Source organism: Pseudorasbora parva, chromosome 2 (genome assembly GCF_024679245.1).
Source record: "Pseudorasbora parva isolate DD20220531a chromosome 2, ASM2467924v1, whole genome shotgun sequence".
NCBI classification, from domain to species: Eukaryota; Metazoa; Chordata; class Actinopteri; order Cypriniformes; family Gobionidae; genus Pseudorasbora; species Pseudorasbora parva.
In genome coordinates this window covers 23,061,466-23,088,929 of record NC_090173.1, presented here as the reverse complement: position 1 = coordinate 23,088,929, position 27,464 = coordinate 23,061,466, and the positions used below count along the sequence as shown (strand labels likewise).

The window sequence follows — 27,464 nt, the reverse complement described above, 5'->3', positions numbered from 1 at the left end:
GAGGATGCCTAGCAGACATTAAACAACCACTGTTGCGTCAAAGGTGAATCTCTATAAAGTATTTACTTTGAGTACTGAGTAAACAAGATGTACTGTCAATCAACATAATCCTATAAACATATATGCATGTAATACACTGACGTTCAAAAGTTTGGGATCGGTAAGCTTTTTAATGTCGAAAAAAATGTCTCATGCTTATAAGTCTGCATTTATTTGAAATACACAAAAAACAGTAACATTGTGAAATATTATTACTATTTAAAAGAACTGTTTTTTATTTGAATATGTTTTACAACGTAATTTATTCCTGTGATGTTACACCAGTCTTCAGGGTCACATAATCCTTCAGAAATCATTCTGATATGATTTTCTGCTCAAGAAACATTTCTCATTATTATCAACGTTGAAAACAGTTGTGTACATTTTTTCAGGATTCTTTGATGAAAGTTCAAAAGAACAGCATTTATTTGAAACCGAATATTTTTTTAAACATCTTTATATCTTTTTAAATATTGTATAAATGTCTTTATTGCCACTTTTGATCAATTTAATGCATCTTTGCTGAAAAAAAGTATCAATTTCTTTGATTTATTTCCAAAAAGAATCTCTCTGACATCAAACATTTTAACGGTAATGTCTAATGTTACAAACACTTTCTATTTCAGATAAATGCTGTTCTTTTGGACTTTATTTTCATTAAAGAATCCTGAACAAACTGTACTGTTTGTTTTCAAATTCAGCTTTAATATTACAGGAATAAATTACATTTTAAAACAGAAAAGTTATTTTAAATTGTAATTTCTTTAACAATATTACTGTTTTTGTTTTGTTGTTGTAAATTAAATAAATGCAGCCTTACGTAAGGAGAAGAAGAGACTTATCTGAAAAACTAATCTCACTTGGGTAGCTATGAAGGCCGTGCTAGATTGATTGCTTCAGGCCATTGATCAAAACAATGACATTTAACCGTTATTGGTCTATCTCAGGGCACTACATCAGCTGTTGACAAAAGGTGTAGGTTAGAGATCTCCACTGTCATCTTAAAATGACACAGAGTTCTTGGAATGTGGCAGTGTGTAATGAATACTTTGAAGAATTAGTAATGACTGCACCATGTTAAATCTACCCATGACAGTCCACAAATCTTAAGATATAACTTTGCGAGATGAGTAGTATTATCTATCTCACTTTGATAGAATCAGGTTTGTTGAGTAATGTCTGAACAGCTGGACCAGTAGAAAGGTCAGCCAAAGTGCTGTTGTTTTTGCACTTATATCAGGTGCTCGTTGCTTATGACTCAGATGTGAAACCAGTAATTAAACAGTAATCTGTGTCTCGTGCTCAACCTGCTTTTTATAATCCTCTCATTTGTTTTCTACCCACAGGAGGGCCTTTCCTGAGCCTTGATTCCAGCTTGATTCCCTTAAGGGGTGAATGGGTGAGACGGGCAAGATGGCGTCCTTACACAGTTTGGGCCTGGTTTTGGTGGAGTTTGAATATGAATATGAGGGACGGGATGGCCACATGGTGTCCATTAAACCCAACGAGCGCTACATCCTCCTAGCCAAAACAAACGATCACTGGTGGCATGTGTGCAAAGATGAACGAGCCAAGCCATTTTATATCCCTGCTAACTATGTAAAAGAGCTTCCACCCAACATCCCTTCACCTCTGGACTTCAGAGAGGCTCCAGCCCCTGATGTGAAGCTTGCGGTGCCTGACCTCACAGAGATACGCAAACCAGATGAGGTGACGATTAAACTTCGCTCCAAAGGGAATTACCACAAGACTGAAAACCGCATGTCGACATTTGGCGTTCCTCTGGATTTACACGAGCCCCCTTCTTACAAACATGGCGGACCTTCAGATTCTCTCCTCTCCCTGAACACTGTTTCTGCCTCAGATTCATCACAGCAGAAGAAGAGGATGAGTCAAGCGACTAATCTCCTGTTCGGCTCCCGCGGTGCCCCAGCTGAAACAGCGCCTGATAAGTTTAGAGTTCCCAGCTTCAACCCAGCCGACCCCATCCAGAGACCTATCCCTGCCAAACCTGTGGAGCTCCCTGTCGTCAAGAACCTGAATGAGACCAGGCCTCACAGGAAGTCTCCCGAGCTGGAATCCCCAATAGAGCCTGAAAGTGAAAGTTCCGGTTCAGAACCACTGCCATCACCAGACTCTGAGAATATTTATGAATCCATATCGGACCTGAATCTAGACCTGTTGTCACTGACAGACAAAGCACCTGCTGGATTGCCAAACCCTCAGACCAACACCTCATGCTCACCTCCAACAATTAAGGTACAGTTTTAACTGTTTATAAGTGTTGATCATGTATAATGCCTTTTAGATTCATATTCCTTTACAGAATTTGAACAGCATACGGAATGTAGAATTTGCAATTAAAATAAAAGAATGCAGAATTCTAATGAATTGAAATTGAAATACATATAACTGCAATAAGTGTAATTTGAAATTAAAAGTCAAACTTTTAATTAAACAAAAATATATTTTTTTAAAGTTTAAAGACCATATATACCTTACAGGACACAACCTTGCTTACTCTGAAACAGGAACAAGCATTTTCAAATCCTCTTTTTAGCATTGATTTCACTTTCAAAATTTCACCTTCTGTACGGACAGAAACATCTACATCTACATCTACATCTACATCTTTTTGAGCACATTGGCATTGCCTTTCACATATAGCCTACCATAATGTTGTGTCAATTTTGTGTTTTCTATCTTTCTTAGAGAAAAGGTAGCTTGAGTATTACTATTGTAGAACAGAATTGGACTGTACTGGACTAAAATAATGACCTTTGACCTTTAAACTGTGTATTTTTGACAAATATATTATGTTTTCTTGTAATATAGTGTTTATCAAAGGAAATGTTTCGGGCATGTTATCAAAGTGGGCCACTGGGAGGCAATGTTGGCACGCTGCATAAAGTGTAGACAGTGGGCCCTACATTTTTTTCACTATAAATGAACACTAAGTATACAGTACAGTTTTACTTATACAGTACAGCATTACTTATACAGAATTTTGAGACAGCCATGATCTTGATGTGATCAAGTCACCATCAAAAATACATTTTGTCCACTTAAAAAGTAGTTACTCAGCTGTTTTGGAGACAGATAAAAAAAAGCACTGAAAACAATGGGAAATAAAAGAGCCGGTTCACAATAAGGTCTTCCTATATGACATCAGAACAGGATATTGCAGCTTTTCCTACAGCGAAGAAAGGATATAGTGAGGCAAAGCTTGTGTGTTTTAGTGACACGCTCTTCTTATAAAAACGTATGCCATCATTACGCATGCATAATAATATCCCATGATAGCCATGTCCCTGTAAACTGACTTAATATATCCAAAGAAAAAAAAAAAAAATATATATATATATATATATATATATATATATATATATATATATATATATATATATATATATATATATATATATATATATATAAAGATATATTTTCTGCTTCTATTTGCATTCACTCTGTAACGCACTTAATCGTGTCTCTTTACAGGTTGTTAGGGCACCCATCCCTTTTTTTCATCTGCGTGAACAAATTTTAGATGTTTGAACACACTGCCACAGAGTTAATAAGATCTACAGGACATGTCACAACAGGGTTAGGTTTTCTTTTGTGTCAGCTGTCTCTTAAAGAATGTTTCAAAATGTTTGCGTCTCCAAGGTTCGGTCAAATTCATACCTAAAATTATTATGAGACCTAATTGTGTTATTCGTTTCAGAATACAGCTTTGGCAGTACTGTAAAAACATGTTAAAAAATAAGACAGTATCATTTAGCTTTTTACATGTACACTTGACAAAGGAAACATGCTAATCTCCTGGGACATTGTTAACAGATTTTGGGATCCGAGTCAGGCTTGGTGTTGTAGCCGTAAGGTTACTATTGTTAGCACAGATGCTTTCAGTTTCTCGGTTTCAAAAACAGAAAATGATCCTGAAGATAATTGAAATTTGGTGGAAAGCAAGGGAGGGAGAGAGATAAAGACTGAAGTCTGAAAGAGAGAGAGGTTTTTGTTCCCAATTTAATTTTTTTTCCTCATTTTTCCCTTTGGTAATTCAAATAATTGTCAACCACCATTGAAAATAGGAGGGAGGTGTCAGATGGAGAGCCAGGGGCGAAAGAGAGAGGCTTTTTTTTAAGGAATAGCTTTCTATACAGTACGTTATGTAAAATTTCCATATTCATTTGTTTCATCACAAAGCATTTTTACCAAAATCCAGAGAAAGTTCAGTCTCATGTTCTCAATTTCTCTGAATATTTGCCTCATTCCAAAGCATTTGCGTATACTGTGGTCAGTGCCAGCAAAGTGCTTTTCCCTGAAATGTGCGTTTTTTGTCTTTTGATTAAATATCACAAGAAACATGAATGCAATGGGTGTTGGTCCCACTCTTGTTTAGGAATAGCTTGGATTTTGTTTGGAAATGAAGGGCAGAGACTCAATGGGAGTGGAGCTATCAGTGCACCTGTATCAGGTTTCAAAACCATTGTTAGTCGGTCTACATCAGTGTAGTGTACATGACAAATGTTTCACACAAAAACAGTCCGTCTACTGTGTGAAGGTCCTCAGATGACTATGCTTCAATCCTTTACTTTTCAACACGGAAATAGGGTGTTCACATTCTGTGAATGTGCGAGAAGGCTAATTTATTAGCTGCTATAGGGAAATAAAAAGAAGAGTATATCAAAATGCAGTAAACTGTAAAACTTTTTGCTCTAAAAAGCAGACTATAGAGACTGTAGAGACTATACATTTAAATAATATGGTAAGAAATGCAAGTTTGCAATATCAAGCAGCATAACGAGCTGTATTGTACAACTCAAAATAACTGAAGCAAATGACACAAGAAACTAACCCGAAAAATAAGGTGTACTATAAACCCTAACGTTCAAAATAATGATTTGGTTTGAGCCAACTCAAATTAAACAAATTAGCTCAATCAAAGGAACTTTTATTATCTAGTAGTATTACTAGTATTTAGAACTTTTCTTTTGAGTTCTCAAAACTGGCACATTTTAAGTAATCCGAATGGTTTTGTTTGTTTTTAGTTGTGAGAATGAATTTTATGAACTTGTTTCTTTTAATTTAGACAAACTTAAATTTAACTGAAACTGGGCTGGGATTAATATTAACAGCACGCTTTGCCATGATACTCAAAAGGGAGAGTAAAAGCTAAAATTAAGTATTATATGATGTTTGGGTGCAAGATTAATGTTAACGTAGAGATTAAAGAAGATTACTTTTTTTGTCTGTTTGTTTGTTTTTGTTTAGAATAGTTTATGTGATGTTGTTTGTGTGTGTGTGTGTGTGTGTGTGTGTGTGTGTGTGTGTGTGTGTGTGTGTTGGGGGGGGGGGGGGGTGTTACCATCATGGTAACAAGGGAGCATGAGCTTAGTTTGTAAACTAATATAAAATATCTTAATTGTTCCACATATTGCATTCGTTGTGCTATACTAATATGATCAAAGCATTGTTATCGATTAGCAGTGTAGTATTGAATAAGCTAGTTGAAGCTTTCCAAGTAATTTTTCACTACTAAAAATATTTAAGTTCCACTACATACATTTTATTTAAATGAATTGGCTTACACAAACATTTGAAGTAAAGAGCAATAAAAATGTAGCCTACACTATCAAAATCTGCAAGTTATGCTTACATAACTGTATGCCTACGTTTATTAACTTAAATCTAATGTAGCCTAACTGATTGCCTCAATTCGTTTTTTTTTTTTTTTTTTTTGCCAAATTATTTGGGTTTACAGTGTGAAATGAATATAGTGCGTCTAGTCTATAGAGACTTGAAACGTCTTTACGACTGCAAAGTCAAGGTAGGCCTACATGATTTTCATCATATTTTCAGAATGTCCATGAATCAAGTATTTAGGTAAATTTGTAATCATAGTCTCACGTTTACTCAGTCAATATGATATATGCCAAGCTGTGTATGAAATTGCACCTCTATTTGTCTACTGGCAACAAGCATGAAAGGAGATGACAGCTGGTCCATTCTTGCTATAATGCCGCTCAGCCGCCAGCACGTTTACAAAACAAAGGAGGAGTTCTTCCTGATGGCCTCCAAATCTCATTTTACTGCTTAAAACCCAAACAAGTTGTGGACAACTCCCACCCTAACCCACACCACAGGCACTGTGAATACCCATCTAACCGCGTCCTCTCCTCTGACCTCGGTGACAGATGGCCGTGAAGAGCTAAATGTAGGAATAAACTTATAAAGGATAGGCTACACAAACGCTGCCAGGTTGGTAGAGAAAGAGTTAAAAAACGAAGGTGGGTCGGCGCTCCCTTGTTGTGTGGAAGTTTACCTGCACGAGCGCCGCTCCAGGGAGGCGGACTTGACTCTCTGCTAAGGAGTCGGGGAAACAGGTGAGATTTATCGCAGACGCCCAGCGGATATAATACAGGTATTCTAAAACGTTATACCTCATTTACTTTGAAGCGACGAATGTAGAAGTTAACGTGGTGTTTTTTAAACAGCTTCGTTGATTGTAATGAGCGTCCGCGAGACTCCACAGCTTTGCGCGCGAATGGTCACACTTAGCCTACTTCCTTACTTGGCAAAAGGCATATTGTCACAAGATCAGTTTTGTTTGTATTGCTCTTTTCACAGTATATAAGGATTCTATGCAGCCCATGCCTTAATACCCCCCCCCCCCCCCCCCCCTGAAATTTGCGGATAAAAGAGGCAAAATCTTAAAATCTCTTTGTTTTACCTTAAGTTAAGACATTATTGCTGTTTAATGATCACCATGCTTTGCCAGTGCATTTTTTTAATCAGACAGGATAGTCAGTTAACACCATTCATCATCTGATTAGTGTACATACTAAAATTAAAACTGTATTTCCATGTTAATATTAATATTTTTGTGTAAATCTGGATATTTATTGTTAAAAGAAAGCTATAGTAGCCTAACTGAAATTATTATAAAAGATATTGACATGATTACAAAAGAATTTGGTCCCACTTTATATTAGGTGGCCTGCCGCCTTAACTACTATGTAGCCTACATAAATAAAAAATAAGAACGATATACTTATTGTTTTTATATTGTATTGCAAAAACTTTTGCTGATATTGAGGTAGGAGACAGGTAAAGTTAGGGACAGGTGTGGTGGTGTGGGTAAGTTTAAAGGGTTAGTTCACCCAAAATTGAAATTTATGTCATTAATGACTCACGCTAATGTTTGTTCCACACCCGTAAGACCTCCGTTCATCTTCAAAACACAGTTTAAGATATTTTATATTTAGTCCGAAAGCGTATCTAAGTGTATGCACACTATACTGTCCATGTCCAGAAAGGAAATAAAAACATCATCAAAGTAGTCCATATGTGACATCAGTTAGTTCTCTTGAAGCATCGAAAATACATTTTGGTCCAAAAATAACAAAAACTACAACTTTATTCAGCATTGTCTTCTCTTCCGCGTTTGTTTTCAAATCTCAAATAAAGATTAAAACGGTCATGAATCAGCGTATTGATTCATGATTCAGAACGCGTGCCAAACTGCTGAAATCACGTGACATTGGCGATCCGAATCATGAATCAATCCGCTGATTCATGACCTGTTAGGGACAGGTGTGGTGGGATGGGTAAGTTTATGGGTAAAGTTAGGAACAGGAGTGGTGGTATTGGTAAGTTTAAGGGTAAAGTTAGGCACTGGTGTGGTGGGATGGGTAAGTTTAAGGGTAAAGTTAGGGACAGGTGTGGTGGGATGGGTCAGTTTAAGGGTAAAGTTAGGCACTGGTGTGGTGGGATGGGTCAGTTTAAGGGTAAAGTTAGGGACAGGTGTGGTGGGATGGGCAAGATTATGGGTAAAGTTAGGAACAGGAGTGGTGGTATTGGTAAGTTTAAGGGTAAAGTTAGGCACTGGTGTGGTGGGATGGGTAAGTTTAAGGGTAAAGTTAGGGACAGGTGTGGTGGGATGGGCAAGATTATGGGTAAAGTTAGGGACAGGTGTGGTGGGATGGGTCAGTTTAAGGGTAAAGTTAGGGACAGGTGTGGTGGAATGGGTAAGTTAAGGGTAAAGTTAGGGGCAGGTGTGGTGGGATGGGTAAGTTTAAGGGGACAGGTGTGGGGACAGGTGTGGTGGGATGGGTAAGTTTAAGGGTAGTATAAGGTGTAAGGGATGTGTCTACAATTTAATTATAAATACTGAAATTGATTAGTTGTAATTACATGCAGGTAATTTTTTAATGTAAGTACAGTGTAAAAACATGTATTGTACACAACAAGATCTTGACGGATCGCTTCCTGTTCTCCTGAGTTGTAAGTCGCTTTGGATAAAAGCGTCTGCTAAATGCATAAATGTAAATGTAAGAGCTTTAAATCAAATAATTCATTTAAATGTTAGTGCGTTAAGGCCACCTTAATATAAAGTGGATCCAGATCGGTCACCATCTCTCACACTTAAACACAATCTCGGCTGTTTTGACTTCTCAGTGGAGTGGAGCTATTATTATTAGCAGATAAGGCTACTTGCTTTCGGAACTGCTCAGTGATAATCTATTTTGCAGTTACATGTTCGAGCCAAAAATTGTATGCAAATGAAGTTTAGCTTTGTGTCCTCAACTTTTGATAATTATAATTCACCTGTGTTTAAACTTTGAGAGTTACCACTCACAATTTTATCTACACAAATGAATCAGTGTACATGTTATTTATTTTGTCATCTATTTTTAATTCCTTTTATGAATTCCTTTTCTTTTAATCAAATATATTAATTAAAGCCTGCTTTTAATAAGACCTATGATATCAGCAATTCAGAAATCTCAGTTTAAAGATTAGGATTAGGGTTTTATTCCAGGTTTCTGTTATTGTTTGTGTTGCAAAGGGAAGAACTGAGAACTGAATGATCAAGAATGGGGTCAAATTACACTGGAATGCCACATCATAATAAGACTATTTTAAGACTTTAGGGAACATAAATGATTAACCAAACATCACTCGGTGAACAGTGATTTTCAGCAGTTTACTGTATGCTGACAATAGTTCATGGGTTTATATAAAATATATGTTTAGTTACCTGTAACACAGATGATTTTTTAATTTTTAAAATAAAATAAAAAAAGTGTTAGTCATTATAGAATCTCTCTCTTTTTTTCCTTCTCTAAAACATAAATGTAAACAACACAACCATAATGCAATTAATTTGGACTATGGAACACTTTGGCTGTAGGTGTCAGTGTCAAAACAAGAAGGAAACAACTCAAATGCAGTTTCATTGACACCCGGTAGACTGTTCGGCTTTGGATAAAACTACCAGTACAATTATTTTTACATTTACATTGCTTTCCTGTGCAAAACATCCCATAAGCCTATAATATTTTTGGACATATTAACTGGCACAAATATTGATGCTATATACCACCTTTCATCAACAAGCCAAACTATTTTAAGTTACATGCCAAAGTTTAATCTTGAGTTAGGGTTTAAAAACATCCCTAAAATAAAAGTTATTTGTTATTTGGCCTGTTCTCATGGTTAACCTGATTATTCTGATTGCAATGTTGGTACATATGCTTGAGATACAGATGCATCCATCCATAGCTATCTTTTCAGGCTTTTGAGGTTTTATTTGAATGACAAAACCCAGTCTCTCTCTGTAATCTATTACCGCTTGATTTGATTACACCAGAAGCCTATCCCACCCAGTTCTTCGCACATAGCTTGTTCGACAGGAAAGAGGAAGTAATGGGGGAGACTGATTTTTGTGATTTCAGTTTGCAAGCACTACTTCCTCTATTGAAATAATGGGGCTTTGCATATTACTTTGAAAAAAAAACTTAAAAATGTATTACAAATATCAGCATGTATAGCTTTGTTTTTTCTTCAAACGGTTGACTACGTAACCCTTTGGCAGATCACAGGATGTTTACTGGGCTTATATGGTTATATTTGTTTATTTTAATTAGCATTACTCCACCTCAAGAGGAAATGATAGTCCCTCCACCCACAGCAGTTAGTTTGTGTTCCCAGTTGAGCTTTCGGTGTTTGTATGTGCGCTTTGGACCCTCCAGAGATCCCCTTTAGCTTTTCTGTCAGATAATCTGATGTGCTCCTCCCCTAAAGCCTGATGTTAATTTGCTTTTTTCTACTCTCTGTATACCTGGTGATAATCTACTGCCAGAAGCGGAGCTGTAATTTGGCGGAAAAGCATTTCCAGATCTTGTGGTGTTTTGAAACTCTCTCATGGTCTGAATACAATAATTAGGGCCTGAGCACCGATGGTGCAAAGACCCTACTGGAATTGCTCTGTTTATTAAGTTTTGATATGCTTTCTGGTCCTTTTTTTATGTGAGGAATTTTATTTTGATAATCGTTCGGATGGAAGTGAAAGAGGTGATCCTTAAGGCTTGCCGTACGCTTATGCCCAGGCTGCAGACCTTTCTAAGGTTTCGTAAGGTAAGCTGTAAACACAGGGTAGCTTTGTGAATCTGAGACTAGGGTTTGTGGGAGTGCCGTTACAGATATGCAGGTAGGATATCGTGAACACACTGATTTACATCAGTGCTTGTGAGACTAGTATTGTTTGCTTAAAAGAAACTGTTGTTTACCCAGATTTTCTACTCAAAGTTTGTTACTGCTAGATTTGCATGGTCAAGTGATTTACTTGTATAATTCTTGAGTAATAATTACCTACATACTTAATGTAGGTGTAGGGTTAGGAATTGAGGTTGGTTTAGGGTTAGTTGAATGTAATTATGCGTAATTTACAGTTATTACTACAAATGTAACAAGGACACTGTAAAGTTGTGTTACCCAGTTTTATGATTATATTAATTAAGAGATTAATACATAAAATATTTGTACTTAGTCACACTGCATGTGAGCATGAAAAGGCTAAAATGTGATTTAAAAAGCTTGTGTCCATTTTCTGCACTTGAAATATATATATATATATATATATATATATATATATATATATATATATATATATATATATATATATATATATATATATATATATATATATATATATATATATATATATGTGTGTGTATGTATGTATGTATATATATGTATGTATGTATGTATGTATGTATGTATAAGTGTATGTAAAAATCAAATCAAATCAAATCAAATCAAATCGTGTATGTATGTGGTCTGTTTACCGAATTATAAAAATCTCTTTCAGGTGTCACAGAGAGACTAGTTGTTATAGAGAGGAATCATTTTATATTATTTGGATGTACTGTAGTTGGGGTCTTTTTTTTAGCCGGCACGTGATTCAGGTTGTTGTTGTTTTTTTTGTGTGTGTGTTTTTTTTTTTTTGAGATGGCTGTACAATTTGGCAGTTATCCACACTCCACCATTATGTGTATATCAAGCTCTTCTCAAATGTCCAGCGTGCAGCGGAAACCTCTAACCGTTGTTCTGTTTTGATCTTCGCTTCCCTTCCCCTGAGAGTGTGCCGTGCTTTGAAAAACACATTATCTGAATGCATCCAAATTTTGGAAGGACATGGTATCCAGAGAAACTTTCACTTGAAATAAACAGACACAGGTTTTCATTAAGAGGGCATGTTGTTGATGTTTTTCAGACCTCACATTGTGGATTCCAGTGAGCTTTCACATGTGTGTGGGTCAAAAGACTGCAGCCTTGCTATGATAGTTCTAATATTCTCAAGTACACACTAAACAAAACTGGTGCTAAATTGCACTAAAAATGGTTAATTTAATCGACAGGAAATAATTTTTTTAAATTATGTTTTTTTATCCTTACCCTAACTAGACTAAGAGACTAAGAGAGAGTTAGAGAAACTTTAAAAAACTATACAGGGGATAAACGTGTTCTTTTTTATGGCAGTGGTGCTATATAACACCTTAAACACCCCCAAAACACTGAAGAGCCACACTGGGTTTAACAGGTTATTTCTATGGTAGAGGTGCTATATAGCACCTCAGCCACCCCAAAGAATTTATGATATTTTTGCAGATTTATTAACAAAGAAAAAATGAAATGTCACATGGTTCTAAGTTTTTTAGACCCTTTGCTTAGAATTTATTAGAATCACCCTTTTGATCTAATACAGCCATGAGTCTTTTTGGGAAAGTTTTTCACACCTGGATTTGGGGATCCTCTGCCATTCCTCCTTCCAGATCCTCTCCAGTTCTTTCAGGTTGGATGGTAAACGTTGGTGGACAGCCATTTTCAGGTCTCTCCAGATATGCTCAATTGGGTTTAAGTCAGGTCTCTGGCTGGGCCATTTAAGAACAGTCACAGAGTTGTTGTAAAGCCACTCCTTTGTTATTTTAGCTGTGTGATTAGGGTCATTGTCTTGTTGGAAGGTGAACCTTCGGCCCAGTCTGAGGTCTTGAGCACCCTGGAGAAGGTTTTTGTCTAGTATATCCCTGTACTTGGCCACATTCTTCTTTCCCTCGATTGCAACCAGTCGTCCTGTCCCTGCAGCTGAAAAACACCCCCACAGCATGATGCTGCCACCACCATGGTTTACTGTTGGGACTGTATTGGACCGGTGATGAGCAAAGCCTGGTTCTCCACACATACCACTTAGAATTAATGCCAAAAAGGTATATATTGGTCTCATTAGACCAGATAATCTCTCACCATCTTTGAGTCCTTAAGGTGTTTTTTTTAGCCAACTCCATGCAGGCTTTCACGCATCTTGCACTGAGGAGAGGTCTTCGTCGGGCCACTCTGCCATAAAGCCCCGACTGGTGGAAGGCTGCAGTGATGGTTGACTTTCTACAACTTTTTCCCATCTCTTGACTGCATCTCTGGAGCTCAGCCACAGTGATCTTTGGGTTCTTCTTTACCTCTCTCACCAAGGCTCTTCTCCCCGGTAGATCAGTTTGGTTGGACGGCCAGCTCTAGGAAGGGTTCTGGTCATCCCAAACGTCTTCCATATGAAGGATTATGGAGGCCACTGTGTTATTAGGAACCTTAAGTGCAGCAGAATTGTTTTTGTGATTTCAGCCAGATTTGTGCCTTGCCACAATTCTGTCTCTGAGCTCTTCATGCAGCTCATTTGGCCTCATGATTCTCATTTGGTCAGACATGCACTGTGAGCTTTAAGGTCTTGTATTGAAAGGTGTGTGGCTTTCCTAATCAAGCCCAATCATTATAATCGAACACAGTTGGACTCAAATGAAGGCGTAGAACCATCTCAAGGAAGATCAGAAGAAATGGACAGCAGCTGAGTTAAATATATGAGTGTCACAGCAAAGGGTCTGAATACTTAGGACCATGTGATATTTCAGTGTATCTTTTTTAATAAATCTGCAAAAATGTCAACAATTCTGTGTTTTTCTGTCAATATGGGGTGATGTACATTAATGAGAAGAAAAATGAACTTAAATGGTTTTAGCAAATGGCTGCAATATAACAGAGTGAAAAATTTGGGTGAACTGTCCCTTTAAGTGCAGAGACCTATTCTGCTTGATCAAATCTCGTCATAACGGGAGGAAAAGTGAAAGCCTAAAGATGAAAGCTGGTGAGATATTTGATTACACATACACGTCTTTGTGTCTTTCCTGAATCGAGGGAGTGGTTCCAGCAGGATTTTTCCCCCATAGCTCTTTGTTTTCATCAGGTTTCTATAGATCTTTGCTCAGATGAATAATGGAAGTTTTTGCATGGGACACAGACTAGATATACTTTTACAACATGATGTCAGTCATGTTAGTGCTGTGGTCCATGGGATGTGGTTTCAATTGTGTATTAAAAAAGAATAAGAATTAAGAATAATGCTTTCAATCCTATTAAAATCAAACTATGTTAGAACTCTTTATTAATTTATATCTCTGAAGAATCCAAAGTAACAGAAATTTTTCTGACGGAAATTACTTTTTTTTGCTATTGGCATCTCAAATTCAGTTAAAAATGTGACTTTAATAAATTTAAATATGCTAATATTTCTTCATGTAACAATGAAGGTCAGTAGATGATGACACATTTTTTTGTGTTATCTTTTGATGAGATTAAGTCCTGTAAAAACAGCCATCATACCTAAAACATGTCTAACTTTCTTCTCTCACATCAGACTGAGAATGACCCCACCACTGCGGTGTATGCTAACGTTACTGACCTAAAGAAGACCATTCCTCGCTCTTCGAACTCCTCTGTCTCCACCTGCTCCTCACCTGGTATCGCCCTCAGTCCCGCCCCAGACTCCACCTCCCCGCCCAACTCTGCTGGATGGCAGGTCCATACTGACCAAGACAGCGGTCAGGAGTACTACTACCATCCTGCCACAGGACAGAGCAGTTGGTCTGATCCCCGTAGCCCCCACCCAGGAGCTGGTATGGAGTCCGCGACCTCTCCCAGACCTGCGTCCACCTCATCTTCAGCTCACTCACTGGGCTCTGACTGGGAGCAGCTTTTGGATGAGACCACTGGGAGACATTATTATTATAATCAGGCTTTGAAGCAAACCTCCTGGACTGCCCCGGAGCAATCGCCACCTCCATCCTCAATGGAAGGGGCACACAGTCTTGGCAAGGAGTTAGATGAACCGGTGAGATTCTGCCCATCTCTCTATCTACACTACCTTTTTTTTTATTATTATTATTATATATTCTATCTCTCCATCCAGGTATATTCATCTTTTATTATTAATTCTTTGCATCCTCAGCCGCCTCTTCCAGATGAGGACTACCCAAAGAATCAGCTTGAGGGTTCCCATACATCATTTCAACTCCCTAAAGATTTGAATTTGCACCAAATCAAGCGTGCCATCATCCCTAGGGCTGTTATGGACACACATAAAGATGTCCCTCTGGGCTGGACTCATTCTGTAGGGGCAGATGGAAAAAACATCTACACAAGTGAACTCACACATGAACAGGTAATGACTGTGTATCAGAAAACACATATAAGAGTACATGGGAGTACTAATGGATATACTACAATTATCATGCTAAACAGACTGCTAAAAAGCTATGTAGTTTGGGAACCCTGATCCATAGTCCTGTTTTTTTTTTCCTTCAGGGCTGTGGTTAAAATACTTAAAGCTGCAGTCTGTGACGCTTTTGTGGTTAAAAATTATCCAAAATTATTTATTGAGGGAGTACATAACCAGCCAGTGTTCAAAACTCCTTGCCTTAGCTCGATTCACAATGGTAAGCTTGTACTAATATTATAATTTTAATGAATGATGGTACTGGTGGATTTCTGCAGGAAATTTGATCATTTTTGCTGTTGATCAATTGCTGTTCGTCTTTGCGTCATATTACAGTTTTTCTTAGTCGCTTTGGTGCATTTCTCACATCACTATTTACATTTGCACAACAGTTAATGCAGTTCTCATAACCTGCAAAAGCGTGTCACTTGCTCAAAACGGATAGCTCATTCCTCAAAAGCAAGTATTCGTGTCAGTGAGAGTGTCAGTGTCATCAAGATGAAAAGTCGTGACATCCTGACATGAAGTGTTACACATTACTGTATTTAGTGAGGTAACTGAGTACAAGACACTGAATATGCATGTTTCACATTTTTACTGCATATGCTCTTTGCAATTCTAATTTTTCACAGCATTGTGCAAAATAAAAAAAAATACACTCTTATTTACAAAAAAAACTAACTCCCTTTTGGTAGAGCTGTGCACAACTTTAAACAATATTGCAGTACATATTAGATCTCAACATCCAACATACATAAAACTGTAATCATTCATGCACTTTTAGCGCTTTGAGTGTAAGAAAGGCGCAATACAAATAAAATGTATTATTATTATTATTACTTCCAAACGTTCCTCCCTGGCCACATAATTTCATCTAAATCACAGCAAATCTCTTGCAATGCAGCGAGTAAAGTATCTAGTAAATGTGTAAAATTTGCTTGACAGATTTTGACAACTAGTTCAACATTTTTTTATGTGAAGACTTAAGCAATGAAATGAGGACTATTAGTTTTTTTATGGAATGACTACTCAGCATTCAGAAGTATAGTTCATTTTGATTGACATGACATAAGCAAATGAAAATGCTATAAAACAGCAGAGAGTTGTATCAAAGCAACTGATGCATGTCCAACAGCGTTTGCAGTTTGTTGGAAGGAAGAGAAACTGCTAATATGATGAGCACAAATGACTAAATGTTATGGAGGTTAAACTAACTGTTGTGCAAATATAAATAGTGATGTGAGAAATGCACCAAAGCGACTGAGAAAAACTGTATGTATAACAATAATAATGTGATATGAGCTAAGAAGTCGTTAGATTTAATCACCGTTGGTAGTGCGGTTTATAATAATGCCTCTTTTTGGTCAAAAGTGGTAATGTTACTTACTTCTTGGTTAGCTCGGTGTTTCCCAACCACGATCATGAAGGCACACCAACTCTGCACATTTTGCATGTCTGCTTTATCTGCCACACCCCTTTCAGATCTTTGAGCCTCCACTAATAAGATGATCATTTAAATCAGGTGTGTTTAATTAGGGACACATGCAAAATGTGCAGTGTTGGTGTGCATCCAGGATTGTGGTTGGGAAACACTACGTAGTTTAGATGACATTATGCAGGGAAAATTATTATTTTGTCCGTACTTCCAAGAAGTAGAATCTATGATTACTGAAGTACAGTATCCACACCGACCGGTGCGGTGACTGACAGCCACACAAACTTCTCAAAACATTAGATTCATTCAGGCTGAGCTGAGGAGCCGGTGCACAACTCCTGTTCAGATGATGATTCTCCAAATAACTGCAATTGCAGTTTTCAAACAGAGATGTCAACAAAAAGGCAAAATTTACAGGCTGCAGCTTTTAACTATCATTATTTTTTAATACTCATACGTCGATACATGTGAGATCTCATTCATATTTAATTCATATAATATTTTCTTTTACATTTTAAGGCTTGTCACAGTAAATAAGATATAGTAGAATTATGAATATTGTTTTGTGTGTTTTAGTGCCACCTTTTGGTACCTTTATGATACTGCAACTGCGCACACAGCAAGATACTGTTGCAAATCAATCAAACCATTTTCTGCCCTAATTTGGCAATAATGATTGGAATGTATTGAACTTTGTGAAAGATTTGTCAGAGTTTTACGAAGTTGACCTATATGACCACATCAGATTAGCTCAAATAATTATATTGGAGCCTAAATCATTTTGTGCCCAGGCCAATTCTTCTTAAATATAAAAAAAAATGTCTTACAAATTGACTGACTTTTTATCTTCTAATTGCAGTGGATCCAGTCTAAGGATGACAAAGGGAAGTTGTTTTACTACTCAAAAGATGAGTCTAGATGTCTGTGGACCCTTCCAGAGGTCTGTGCATGATTTTGTTTCATTGGTCAATCTGTATTTGCAATTTAATTTTTTTGTCAAAATCAAAAACATTTTATGTATTTATTTATTTTTACAAATGCATGCCTCACCCTGAACTCTGTTGATTCTTTGTGAAGGCTTCAGTCCTGCCCGGTCAGCCGATGAATGGAAACGGAATAGAACAAAATGCTCAACCTGTTTTGAACAACTGGAGATTCACTATAGCTGTGTCTCAGGAAGATCTGGTGAGTGTCAGCTCAGGACACTCTCAACCTGGACCTTTTCACCCTCTTAGTTCAAGACATACTCAGTTATTTGATTATTTTGTATTATTTTTTTTTTACATGTTTAACATTTATGTGACTTAGAGAGATCAGAGACAGCTACACATAAAGCAGAATGTTTCATCAAATTGTGTGAGGGACGCCCTCAAAGTAAAATGCCGTTCTCTCTCATGTGAGACATTTCATTCTCAGCTATTTTCTGCAGCTGACATCACAGTGGTCACAAAAGGAAGGAAGGAAACATCTGGTACCTGATCTGACACACCACCGCATCTCTTTCCACCACCTAATATTCATTTATTTTTCTTTCTCTTCATTTCCTCCAACAGAAATTTTCCCCCTCGCACAGGCGGATTGCCTCTGACAATGCCAGTGATGCATCCAGCACAGGGAATTCACCAGAATCACAGCATTACGTATGTAACCGCTGTTATTTCCATCCCTCATTGGAGCTTTTCACTCATGTCATTTAGTTCCCCAACAAAACTCATTCATGTGTAACAGTCTCATTCTTATTTTATTGAAATTTTGCTCTAATTCATGCTCATTTCCTCTAACTGAATGCATTTGTATGCATCATTTGATTTTAACCAGTTGTTTAAGGTCATGTTGATAAAAAATATGTTTTTAAATCTCAAGTAAACGATTTTGTGATGTGCTAATTTAGTTATCAGCATTCTGATATAAACATTAATACGTTATTTACAAAGAAAATGCAATATAATATGAAAAAAATGAAAAGAAGTCCAGGATTTTGTGAGAACCCATGATTTTGTTTCCTTTCTCAAGGATAAAAAGTTAAGACGGAGGAGAAACCTGTCCAGTCAAAGCACAGATTCACATTCTCATCATGTGCGTCCTGAGCTTGTTTATTAGGCCTGTTAGGTTGTCCGCACTGTGGTCCAACTAACATGTCATGCATTAGACAAAAAACTAACATCACTGCTTGTTCTCTGATGATCTTGCTTGGCTTAAACATGTTTGTCATTCATCAGTAGCTGTAGATAATGTTTTGTGGCATGTTTTCCGTCATTCCTCATTTAACATTCTACCGATAGCCCTGCACTAAAGCCCTATTCGGACAGGATTAAATTAACATGGGGACATGGGGGTAAAGTCATTTTACCTCAGGACGTCTGTAATATTAATGGCCAATTCTCACGGGATAAGACATCTCAGTAAAACTAGCAGAAGTGGGAGGAGTAACACGCTTTACGCACCTCCTTGACGTCATGTGCGTATGACGTTGCCGTTATCACGTGAGCAAACACACAACCTGAGCGCCACTCTGAACTCTGTCTCCAATATATATGTGTGTTTTAATAAACAGTTAGGTCCAGTCTAACGATTCTGATTGGATTATGTTGGTAATAGACACTTTCCTAGAGCTAAAATGTGTTGAGCCTCTAATAAGTGCTTTTGATCTTCTATTTGCTTTAAATGATATGCGGAAAATACTGGACATTTTCCACAGATTTGTCCCACCATCTACAACGCAACCGAATTCTTCAAGCACCTCCAAGGTCGAAAAATGCGCTTTTAAAAAAACGTTTAAACAGGAAATGACGGAATTTTACCATACATTTTTACAGCAGGTCTTTTCGAACGGGATTAGACCTTTTTTTCCAGACCTTTTTACAGAAGGTAAAAGTCTCGGTAATCTTTACTGACATTCTCCGTAATGATTACCGAGATGGCACATTCGGACGGGACTAAAATCACCGAGAACCTCTGGTAATAATTACTTTACCCCCACGTCCCCATGTTAAACTAATCCTGTCCGAATAGGGCTTAACACACTTTTTAACAACTGTTGAACTCGCATCACTCAAAATGTTCTCTACTCTCTAAGCTCTGAGATTTAGTTTTTGTTTACTTGTTATTATATAATGAACAAATGGTTTATTTTTAATGTTCCATAAGAGCTTTCTGTTTGTCCTTTGTTTAATTAAAAAAAAGAAATCTGACAAACAACCCCTTGTCTTTTGCATTCAGCAGTCTTCACTGGAGAAGGCTGGGATTCTCAACAAGACCAAAGTCGCTGAGAATGGAAAGAGGCTGAGGTGGGGCCCTGAATTAACAGATTATCTGTGGTTAAAGCGTATAGTCATACTTCACCCAAGTATTGATGGGAAAAAGCATCCAAATCAGTCATCTGTTTAGGGGCCGTTTACATGACACATTTTTCAACTAAAAAACGGAAAACTTTCGGCTGTTCATGGCTCTGCTTCCACCGAGCACTGCGGTTCAGTGAGGTACGCAATTTTTGGCGTTTCCATTGTCATAAATTGTAAACAGCACGCTAATTCCGAACCGTACCACTTTTGTTGCACCCTTCCGTTGGGGTACCTAGCACAGGCTGGAGCTAGACTCACTGCAGAACGTTGATTGTTCACAGAAAATCTTGACTTGCGCATGCTTTTTCGGCTGTGTTTTTCCTTGCAGCCTTGGCTCAAACAAAGCGTGTTTTCTTCTTGTGACAACAGCCACATTCCGAGAAACAAGAATAAGACCTGCTGTAGATGTAGGCCACACCATGCCTATCAAACGAACCGTTCTGCTGGCGGTGGAAACGCAAGCCGGATCAGGGTTTATGGTCTCGAATCGTACTGGCCTGTACTCGGTGGAAACGAGCCTTTACACAACAATCGTGTTTTGGGGGCCTGAAAACACAAACTTTGGAAAACACATTTTAAAATGCAAGTTTTTGAAAGCGATACTATTATCGTCTCCATGTAAACTACACTTTTTTTTTTGTGAAAACGGTGATATCTTTTGCATGAGTATTACGCGTTTAGTCTGTAGATGGGTATTGTTTCTTTACAAAGTGACCGGCAACTTCTGGCCTGGCACCATAATACAGCACTTTTAGTCATTTTTTTGCGAATCCTTGTGAACAGGGATCATTTTGACAATGTTGATGTCTATACACTGTTAAAAAAAAATCAGGTCTCCAATTGAACATTTTCCAGTGACTGATAGCATCTAAATTTTTAGTTGGCCAAATTGAATTTCCGTGATTTAAATTGCACCAATTCACAGAAATTAAATTTGGCCAACTGAAAAATGTAAATTTGATCAGTCACTAGAAAATGTTCATTTGGAGACATGAATTTTTTACAGTGGATGTGAAAAATACAAAGGAAAAACGTTTCCAAATGTTCCCTTTAGTTTTTATGTTTTAGCGTAGGGCGTTGTTGCCCAATCCTGTCCCTGGAGATCTACCTTCCTGCAAACTTCAGCTCAAACCTCTGATCCAACATACCTGAAGCAGCTAATTAAGATCTTCAGGAGCACTTGATACTTACAGATCTCCAGGAACAGGATTGAGCACCCTAAACTGAACTAAACCATTGACCTAAAATATTCAATTAATTCAATTAATTTCAGTAGTAATATTAAGATTTATTTTAGTAAATATTATAATAAACTCTCAGCACATTTGCATGTTGATGGTTCTTTGAAATTAAGGTTAACAACTATTTCATCTTTTTATTTAATTGTTTTATTATTTAATTAATTATTAACTTCTCAAGTCATGAACACTGGTTTGGGAAACTCTGTATTGCTTTATGCACTTCTGGCTAATGAGAGTGTAACAACGTTCAAGGCTTAGGGAAGAAGGCGGCAGGAACCGGCGAGTAATTATGTTCGACGTAATTTTAATAGCAAAATAAACAAACAACAAAACAAAAGGAAGCGGCACCCCCTCACGGACGAATGCCACATTTAAACAAAACATAAATGCTGAATTTGGAACTGCATACTAGGATACTACTGTTAATCTACCATCATAGAAAGATATTATTAACAATAGTAAGAGCAGTATGCTAGTATGCGGTCCCAGGCGATTTTCTCAATATTTTTATTTTTTGCACCGTCAGATTTCTGATTTTTAAATAGTCCTAACAAACCGCACACCAACTGAAAGCTTAATTATTCAGTTCAGCAATATTAATATATATTGCTCAGATGCTGAGAATAGAGCAAGATTAAAACCGAATTTGATCTTTAAAGTGTTTAAACAAGTCTCTCTGCTCTGAAATCCCTGCTGCTGTCTGTGTAGGAAGAACTGGGCGCAGTCGTGGACTGTTCTCCATGATGGGATACTCACTTTCCACAAGGACCCTAAATTTACACCTGCTGGGATGTCTGTAAGTTTACCTAATCTCTAATTTGGAATATACAATAGATAAGTAACATATCACTTATCGGTCGAAATTGGTCTGATTTTTATTTATTTTTATTTTTTTATATCATAGTCAATATTGGATATGTAGTCTGGATTATATTTAATTTGACATGCTCATTTCCTCTATTTTTAAATTTATATTTAATTTGCAATACTTTTTTAATACTTAAAAGATGATAATGTAATGTTTCATTTTCATACCCTACATTATTATGTTGTGATGCCTAAATTGACTTGTAAAGATTTGGTTTTTATAATTCATTTTTTTTAGACAAAATAGTGGTAGAAATCAGCCATTTATTGGTTATTGGCAATCCTAGTCGGTCTGTTACAACATGGATATAGAGAAACCACATAGTGCCTATGTAGGAAGGGCCTGTTTTCTTGATCAAGCAACTTCATATAAACCGACTGCCATTGGTTGACCCTTGCAGACCAAGTCCAATCAGATTGTCCCAGAGTACACAGTGGAACTGAAAGGAGCAACTTTGTCATGGGCGTCTAAAGAAAAGTCAAGCAAGAAGAATGTTTTAGAGGTAATCACTGTGACACAGTTCAGTCTCTGAAAATACATAAACAAAGGACTTGCATCCTGTGAAATTTATTACATACCTTTTGCAGAAATTAAGTCTGAATTGTTTCTCTGAATTCAAATCTTGTTCCATTGTGATCAGTTTAGTCATAGGCCAGTGTGACTGGTGACCTTTGCTTTGGCAATAAAACACAAATGCTGCTAAAACTCTTGCACTTTTAAGAATACGTGTAGCAGTTTAAAGCGTGGTAAAGCCGAGAAGTATCTTATGCACAAGTATGTTCATTTATAGCTTTGATATTGATTGCTTTGCTGGCTAATAATTGTTGACTTTTGCCCTTTAGAGATTTTCTTGTAGGCATATACTGTCCATATTTTTAATATTAAAGCCTGTAATATTGTCTATGTCACTGAGCAGCTCAAGACACGTCATGGCTCTGAGTATCTGATACAGTATGACACAGACAGCATCATACATGACTGGCACAAGATCATTTTGGACACTATCAGACTGCTGGTGAGTGCTGCCTCCTGCTGTCCACTTACAGTTTGACAGAAAATACCCCATCACATTTGCTGAAAATGATGTTGAAAATATGTGATCTTTCACAGCATGACCATGGCCATTACTCAGAGGATGAAGTGGAAGAGATCCCAGAAAAAAATCCATTGCCTGCAGACAAAGAGAAGAAAACTGAATGTGAGGAAATGAATCACATCAAGTGCACATCAAGTACATCACAGTTATCATCAACTTAATTCAGCATCTTTGTGTTTTCACATATTTTTCATATAGCAACAAGATTGAGTTCAACAAGTAGCATAGACATTGAACAGGGCCGTGTCCGTACCAAGCTACGCAAGTTTCTCCAGAGGCGGCCCACCCTGCAGGCAGTAAAAGAGAAGGGTTACATCAAAGGTTAGTATCAACTTTTGCTTTTCAACATGAATTTAATCATTGATACTGTTACATATATACACTGTTTAGGCATAACATTATGACCACTCACAGGTGAAGTAAATATCACTGATAATCTCTTCATCATGGCACCTGTTAGTGGGTCACGTGGATGGGATATATTAGACAACAAATTAACATTTTGTCTTTAAAGTTGATGTGTTAGAAGCAGGAAATATGGGCAAGCGTAAGGATTGGAGCAAGTTTGACAAGGACCAAGTTGTGATGGCTAGACAAATGGGTCAGAGCATCTCCAAAACGGCACCTCTTGTGGGGTGTTCCCGCTCTACAGTGGCCATTATATCAAAAGTGGTCCAACGAAGGAACAGTGTTGAACTGGTGACAGGGTCATGGGCAGTCAAGGCACACTGATGCACTTGGGGAGCCTGTGTGGTCCACTCAAATTGCTGAAGAAGATAAATTGTGTTCTTATTGAAAGGTGTCAGAATACATGGCGCATCACAGTTTGTTTCGTATGGGGCTGCATAGCTGCAGACCAGTCAGGGGGCCCATGCTGACGCCTGTCCACCGCCGAAAGAGTCATTAGTGGGTATGTGAGAATCACAACTGGAAGAACTGCTTCGCTTACCTGAGGAACACATGGGACCAGGATGCACTATGGGAAGAAGGCAAGCCAGCGCAGGCAGTGTGATGCTTTGGGCAATGTTCTGCTGGGAAACCTTGGGTCCGGCCATCCATGTGGATGTTACTTTAACATGTACAACCTACCTAAACATTGTTGCAGACCATCTACACCCTTTGTGGCTGTGGCCTCTTCCAGCAGGATAATGCTCTCTGCCACAAACCAAAAATGGTTCAGGAATAGTTTGAGGAGCACAACAATAAGTTTGAGTTGTGTACTTGGTCTCCAAGAGCATCTGTGGGATGTGCTAAACAAACATGTCTGATCCATGGAGACCCCACCTCACAACTTTAAGTGCTTAAAGAATCTGTTGCTAACATATTGGTGCCAGATACCACAGCACCCCTTCAGGGTCCATGCCTCAATGGGTCAGGGCTGTTTTGGCAGCAAAATTTGCAGTTATGCCTGATCGGTGTATAGAGAGACTCAGTTTCAGTTAATTCAAGCAGATATCAATGAGAAGTTGACAGACATGGATTGGTTTTCTTCTCTTATATTCATTCCCTTTTCTAATATAGGTAATTGTAACTTTCGATTTTTTACTTTGTTTTCAGAGAATGTATTTGGCTGCCACCTAGACACCCTGTATCATCGTGAAAACACAACTGTGCCCAAGTTTATGGAAAAGTGCATCAGATCTGTTGAGAAAAGGGGTAAGCATTCATTTTGGTGTCTGATAACGAGATTGAGTTAAGGCCTGTTTACACCAAGGACGTTAGATATCATGATTAAGACATCTAACAATCGTTTCCAAATGTAAAATAATTGCTCACACCACACCTATAATGATAACAGTACAGAGAAATGGGTTTGTCTCAATCAAGGACAGGAAACTACACATTGGGACACTGATGACTCTGTTTTCAGTGACGTGACAATGTCCTTGTTGTACAACAGCGTTACTTGTATTTATGAACGACAGCAGAGCTTATATCTTTCTGACATTACTTGTAATATTATTTAAAGGACATTATGATAAATACTTTGCTTGTTACATATCTGTGCATCATGTCAGCCATAAATAAATTACAAATGTTAGCTAGATTTTGTTCATTACCTGCCCAGCGGTGTATGTTTATGCTGAAATATAATAAAATAATGGTTGTATTCTAAAAAACATCAATCTTGTCGTTATGTGTAGTGAGTTGGCTCATGTGATTTAAGTCATACAACTTCCGTTAAGGGAACATATAGTGAGCATCAATGCTCCCTGGTTTTCACCGTGCATTTTGGGACTTTTTAGGGAGTGAACGTTTCAGTGCATTGGTAGGATGTTGCCCTCTGATCAGTGCCCTCTGTCAAAAAAAAAAAAAAACATTTTCTGCTGATAAACAATTAAAACACTGACAACTAATCAGAATGCTTTCTACTTTAAGGAGCTTGAGCATTTAAAGCGACAGATGACAAAATTGCAGCATGCTTCTAATAAAGAAAAATATATTATATAATTGTCATTCTTGGTGTAAAGTCATCTAAATTGTCAGTGTCTGTTTGCCTGGTGCAGGTCTGAAAATAGATGGAATCTACAGAGTGAGCGGGAACCTCGCTGTCATCCAGAAACTGCGATATAAAGCTGATCACGGTAAGCAAGAGCTAGACACATCATAAAAAATCATAAACATTTTATTGTGTTTCCATTTCACTGTACACGTCAACCCTTTAAGTTTGAGTTGTTAACTATATCACAGTGAATTTATATACGGCTCTGGAAATAAACAAAACATCATAATTGATACTGCTATAGTCAGCTATTTTCCTTTCTTTCTGTAGAAGATGAGCTGGATCTGGAGGATGGGCAGTGGGAAGAGATCCATGTGATCACAGGAGCCTTGAAGCTTTTCCTACGTGAACTTCCTGAGCCGCTTTTCCCCTTCAGCTTTTTTGAAAGGTTCATCGCCGCCATTCGTGAGTGTATCATGTTTTAGAGAACAAATTAATTGTATACCTAATACATTTTATTAGTTATAAAAAATTATATATTTTTGACATGGAAACAAGTGTTGTACAGTATAATTACTTGGTAACACTTTAGAATTAAGTTAGGTTTCATTAGTTAACATTAGTAATCATAATAATTATTACTACACTGTAAAAAAAAAAAATCATCCAATTGCAAATTTTCTAGTGACTGATCACATCTACATTTTTCAGTTGGCCAAATTGAAGTTCTGTCAAATGATGCAATTCAATTCACAGGAATTCAATTTGGCCAACTGAAAAATTGCGAAAATTTTCAATTGGAGACATTTCAATTAAAGTGTAATAATAAACTGTACTTCTACAGCATTTATAAATCTTATTTTTTTAACGTACTAATATATTATTCAAATCAAAAGTTGTATTTGTTAACATTAGTTAATGCACCGAAATAACATGAATATACAATAAAGAGCTGGAGTTTTATTTGCTAACATTAATAAATATTAACAAATACAGTAACAAATGTATTGCTCATTGTTAGTTCAAGTTAGTTAATACATTAACTAATGATAACTAATGAAACCTTATTATAAAGTGTTACCATTTGCTTTGACATCCTGCAGAGTCTTTACTAAATGATGCATAGCATCATAAACTCTGAAATATGTGATTCATGATTCGATTTGATTATGGGCCGTATCATATACCTGGCGCAATGCGGCACCGACGCGTGTTTTTTTGCTAGTTTCAGCCTGACGCAGTTTTCATTTTCACGTCCAGCGCCACTTTGTTTAAATATCAATTGTAATGTAATAGCAGTTACACTCTTCTGTTTGCCATTGGGCGCGCTGGTCTGAAAACGAAATGTGTTCAGGCGCATCGTTGGCGTGTCGCTATTTTGAGGCTACTGAAAAGCACTACGCCACTGACCAACAATAACCTGGTCTAAAGTCAATAGTGCAGTATTTTTTGTGTTATTTAAAGGGTGCATTACTAATATGCACCTGTATGCGGGGTCACAAAGTGTGTTCACTCTGCTTATTACACACAAAGGGACGCAGAGCAGCACACAAACATTTTTAAAAATTAAAAATTAAAAGGATTCCTTTCTGGAGAGGCATTCAGTCTTTCCGCTCGCAAATTCCAGCATGCAAATAGTGAATCCATCATGGTGCAAGCGCAACTGACTTTTAAAGGGAATGGGAGGTGAGACTCTTATTGGTTTATTGCATGTTATGCCCACAACACACCCATGGCTCATTAAGAGACTAAGTACAACCCTTTTGGACCATGTGCCTGATGGGCAGACCCTTTTTTCCATCGTGCAAAAGTGGATTTGGACATGCCCTAAGTGCACTTGCGCTGTACGCCAGATCATTAAAATAGGCCGCATTATCTACAAAACAATTCACTAGGGGGGGAAAAAATCAAGATTTGTTCTTGTTTTCTAGAAATGAGTGACTACAGCCAGAAAGTGTCATATATACGAGATCTGGTGAGAAATTTGCCTTTACCCAACCACGACACCATGGAGGTTCTCTTCCGACATCTCCGAAAGTATGTACCTCTTGTTTTGCTCAGTTTTTATGCCATTAGTATATGTATTAGCATATGCCAGTAGTATGATGAGCATCACACAT

General features: G+C 37.5%; 1 protein-coding gene across 5 annotated transcripts in view; it reads left to right on the top strand.

Moving 5' to 3' along the window:
- arhgap27l (Rho GTPase activating protein 27, like) overlaps positions 1–27,464 on the top strand; it is a 32,253-nt gene that overhangs the window by 4,404 nt on the left and 385 nt on the right. The window contains exons 3-19 of one of the 5 annotated variants that reach the window (XM_067412574.1): positions 1,386–2,298; positions 14,063–14,536; positions 14,654–14,866; positions 17,215–17,295; positions 17,433–17,540; positions 17,909–17,995; positions 18,369–18,431; positions 19,578–19,642; positions 21,646–21,733; positions 22,206–22,307; positions 22,722–22,820; positions 22,916–23,003; positions 23,100–23,222; positions 24,459–24,557; positions 25,409–25,486; positions 25,675–25,809; positions 27,276–27,381. In XM_067412574.1, the coding sequence (XP_067268675.1) occupies positions 1,435–2,298; positions 14,063–14,536; positions 14,654–14,866; positions 17,215–17,295; positions 17,433–17,540; positions 17,909–17,995; positions 18,369–18,431; positions 19,578–19,642; positions 21,646–21,733; positions 22,206–22,307; positions 22,722–22,820; positions 22,916–23,003; positions 23,100–23,222; positions 24,459–24,557; positions 25,409–25,486; positions 25,675–25,809; positions 27,276–27,381 (2,873 nt within the window). In that variant the 5' untranslated portion in view covers positions 1,386–1,434. Of the gene's footprint in view, positions 1–1,385; positions 2,299–10,153; positions 10,462–14,062; positions 14,537–14,653; positions 14,867–17,214; positions 17,296–17,432; positions 17,541–17,908; positions 17,996–18,368; positions 18,432–19,574; positions 19,643–21,645; positions 21,734–22,205; positions 22,308–22,721; positions 22,821–22,915; positions 23,004–23,099; positions 23,223–24,458; positions 24,558–25,408; positions 25,487–25,674; positions 25,810–27,275; positions 27,382–27,464 lie in introns of those variants that run through there. The other 4 variants (XM_067412567.1, XM_067412594.1, XM_067412589.1 and 1 more) reach the window with 4 other exon arrangements.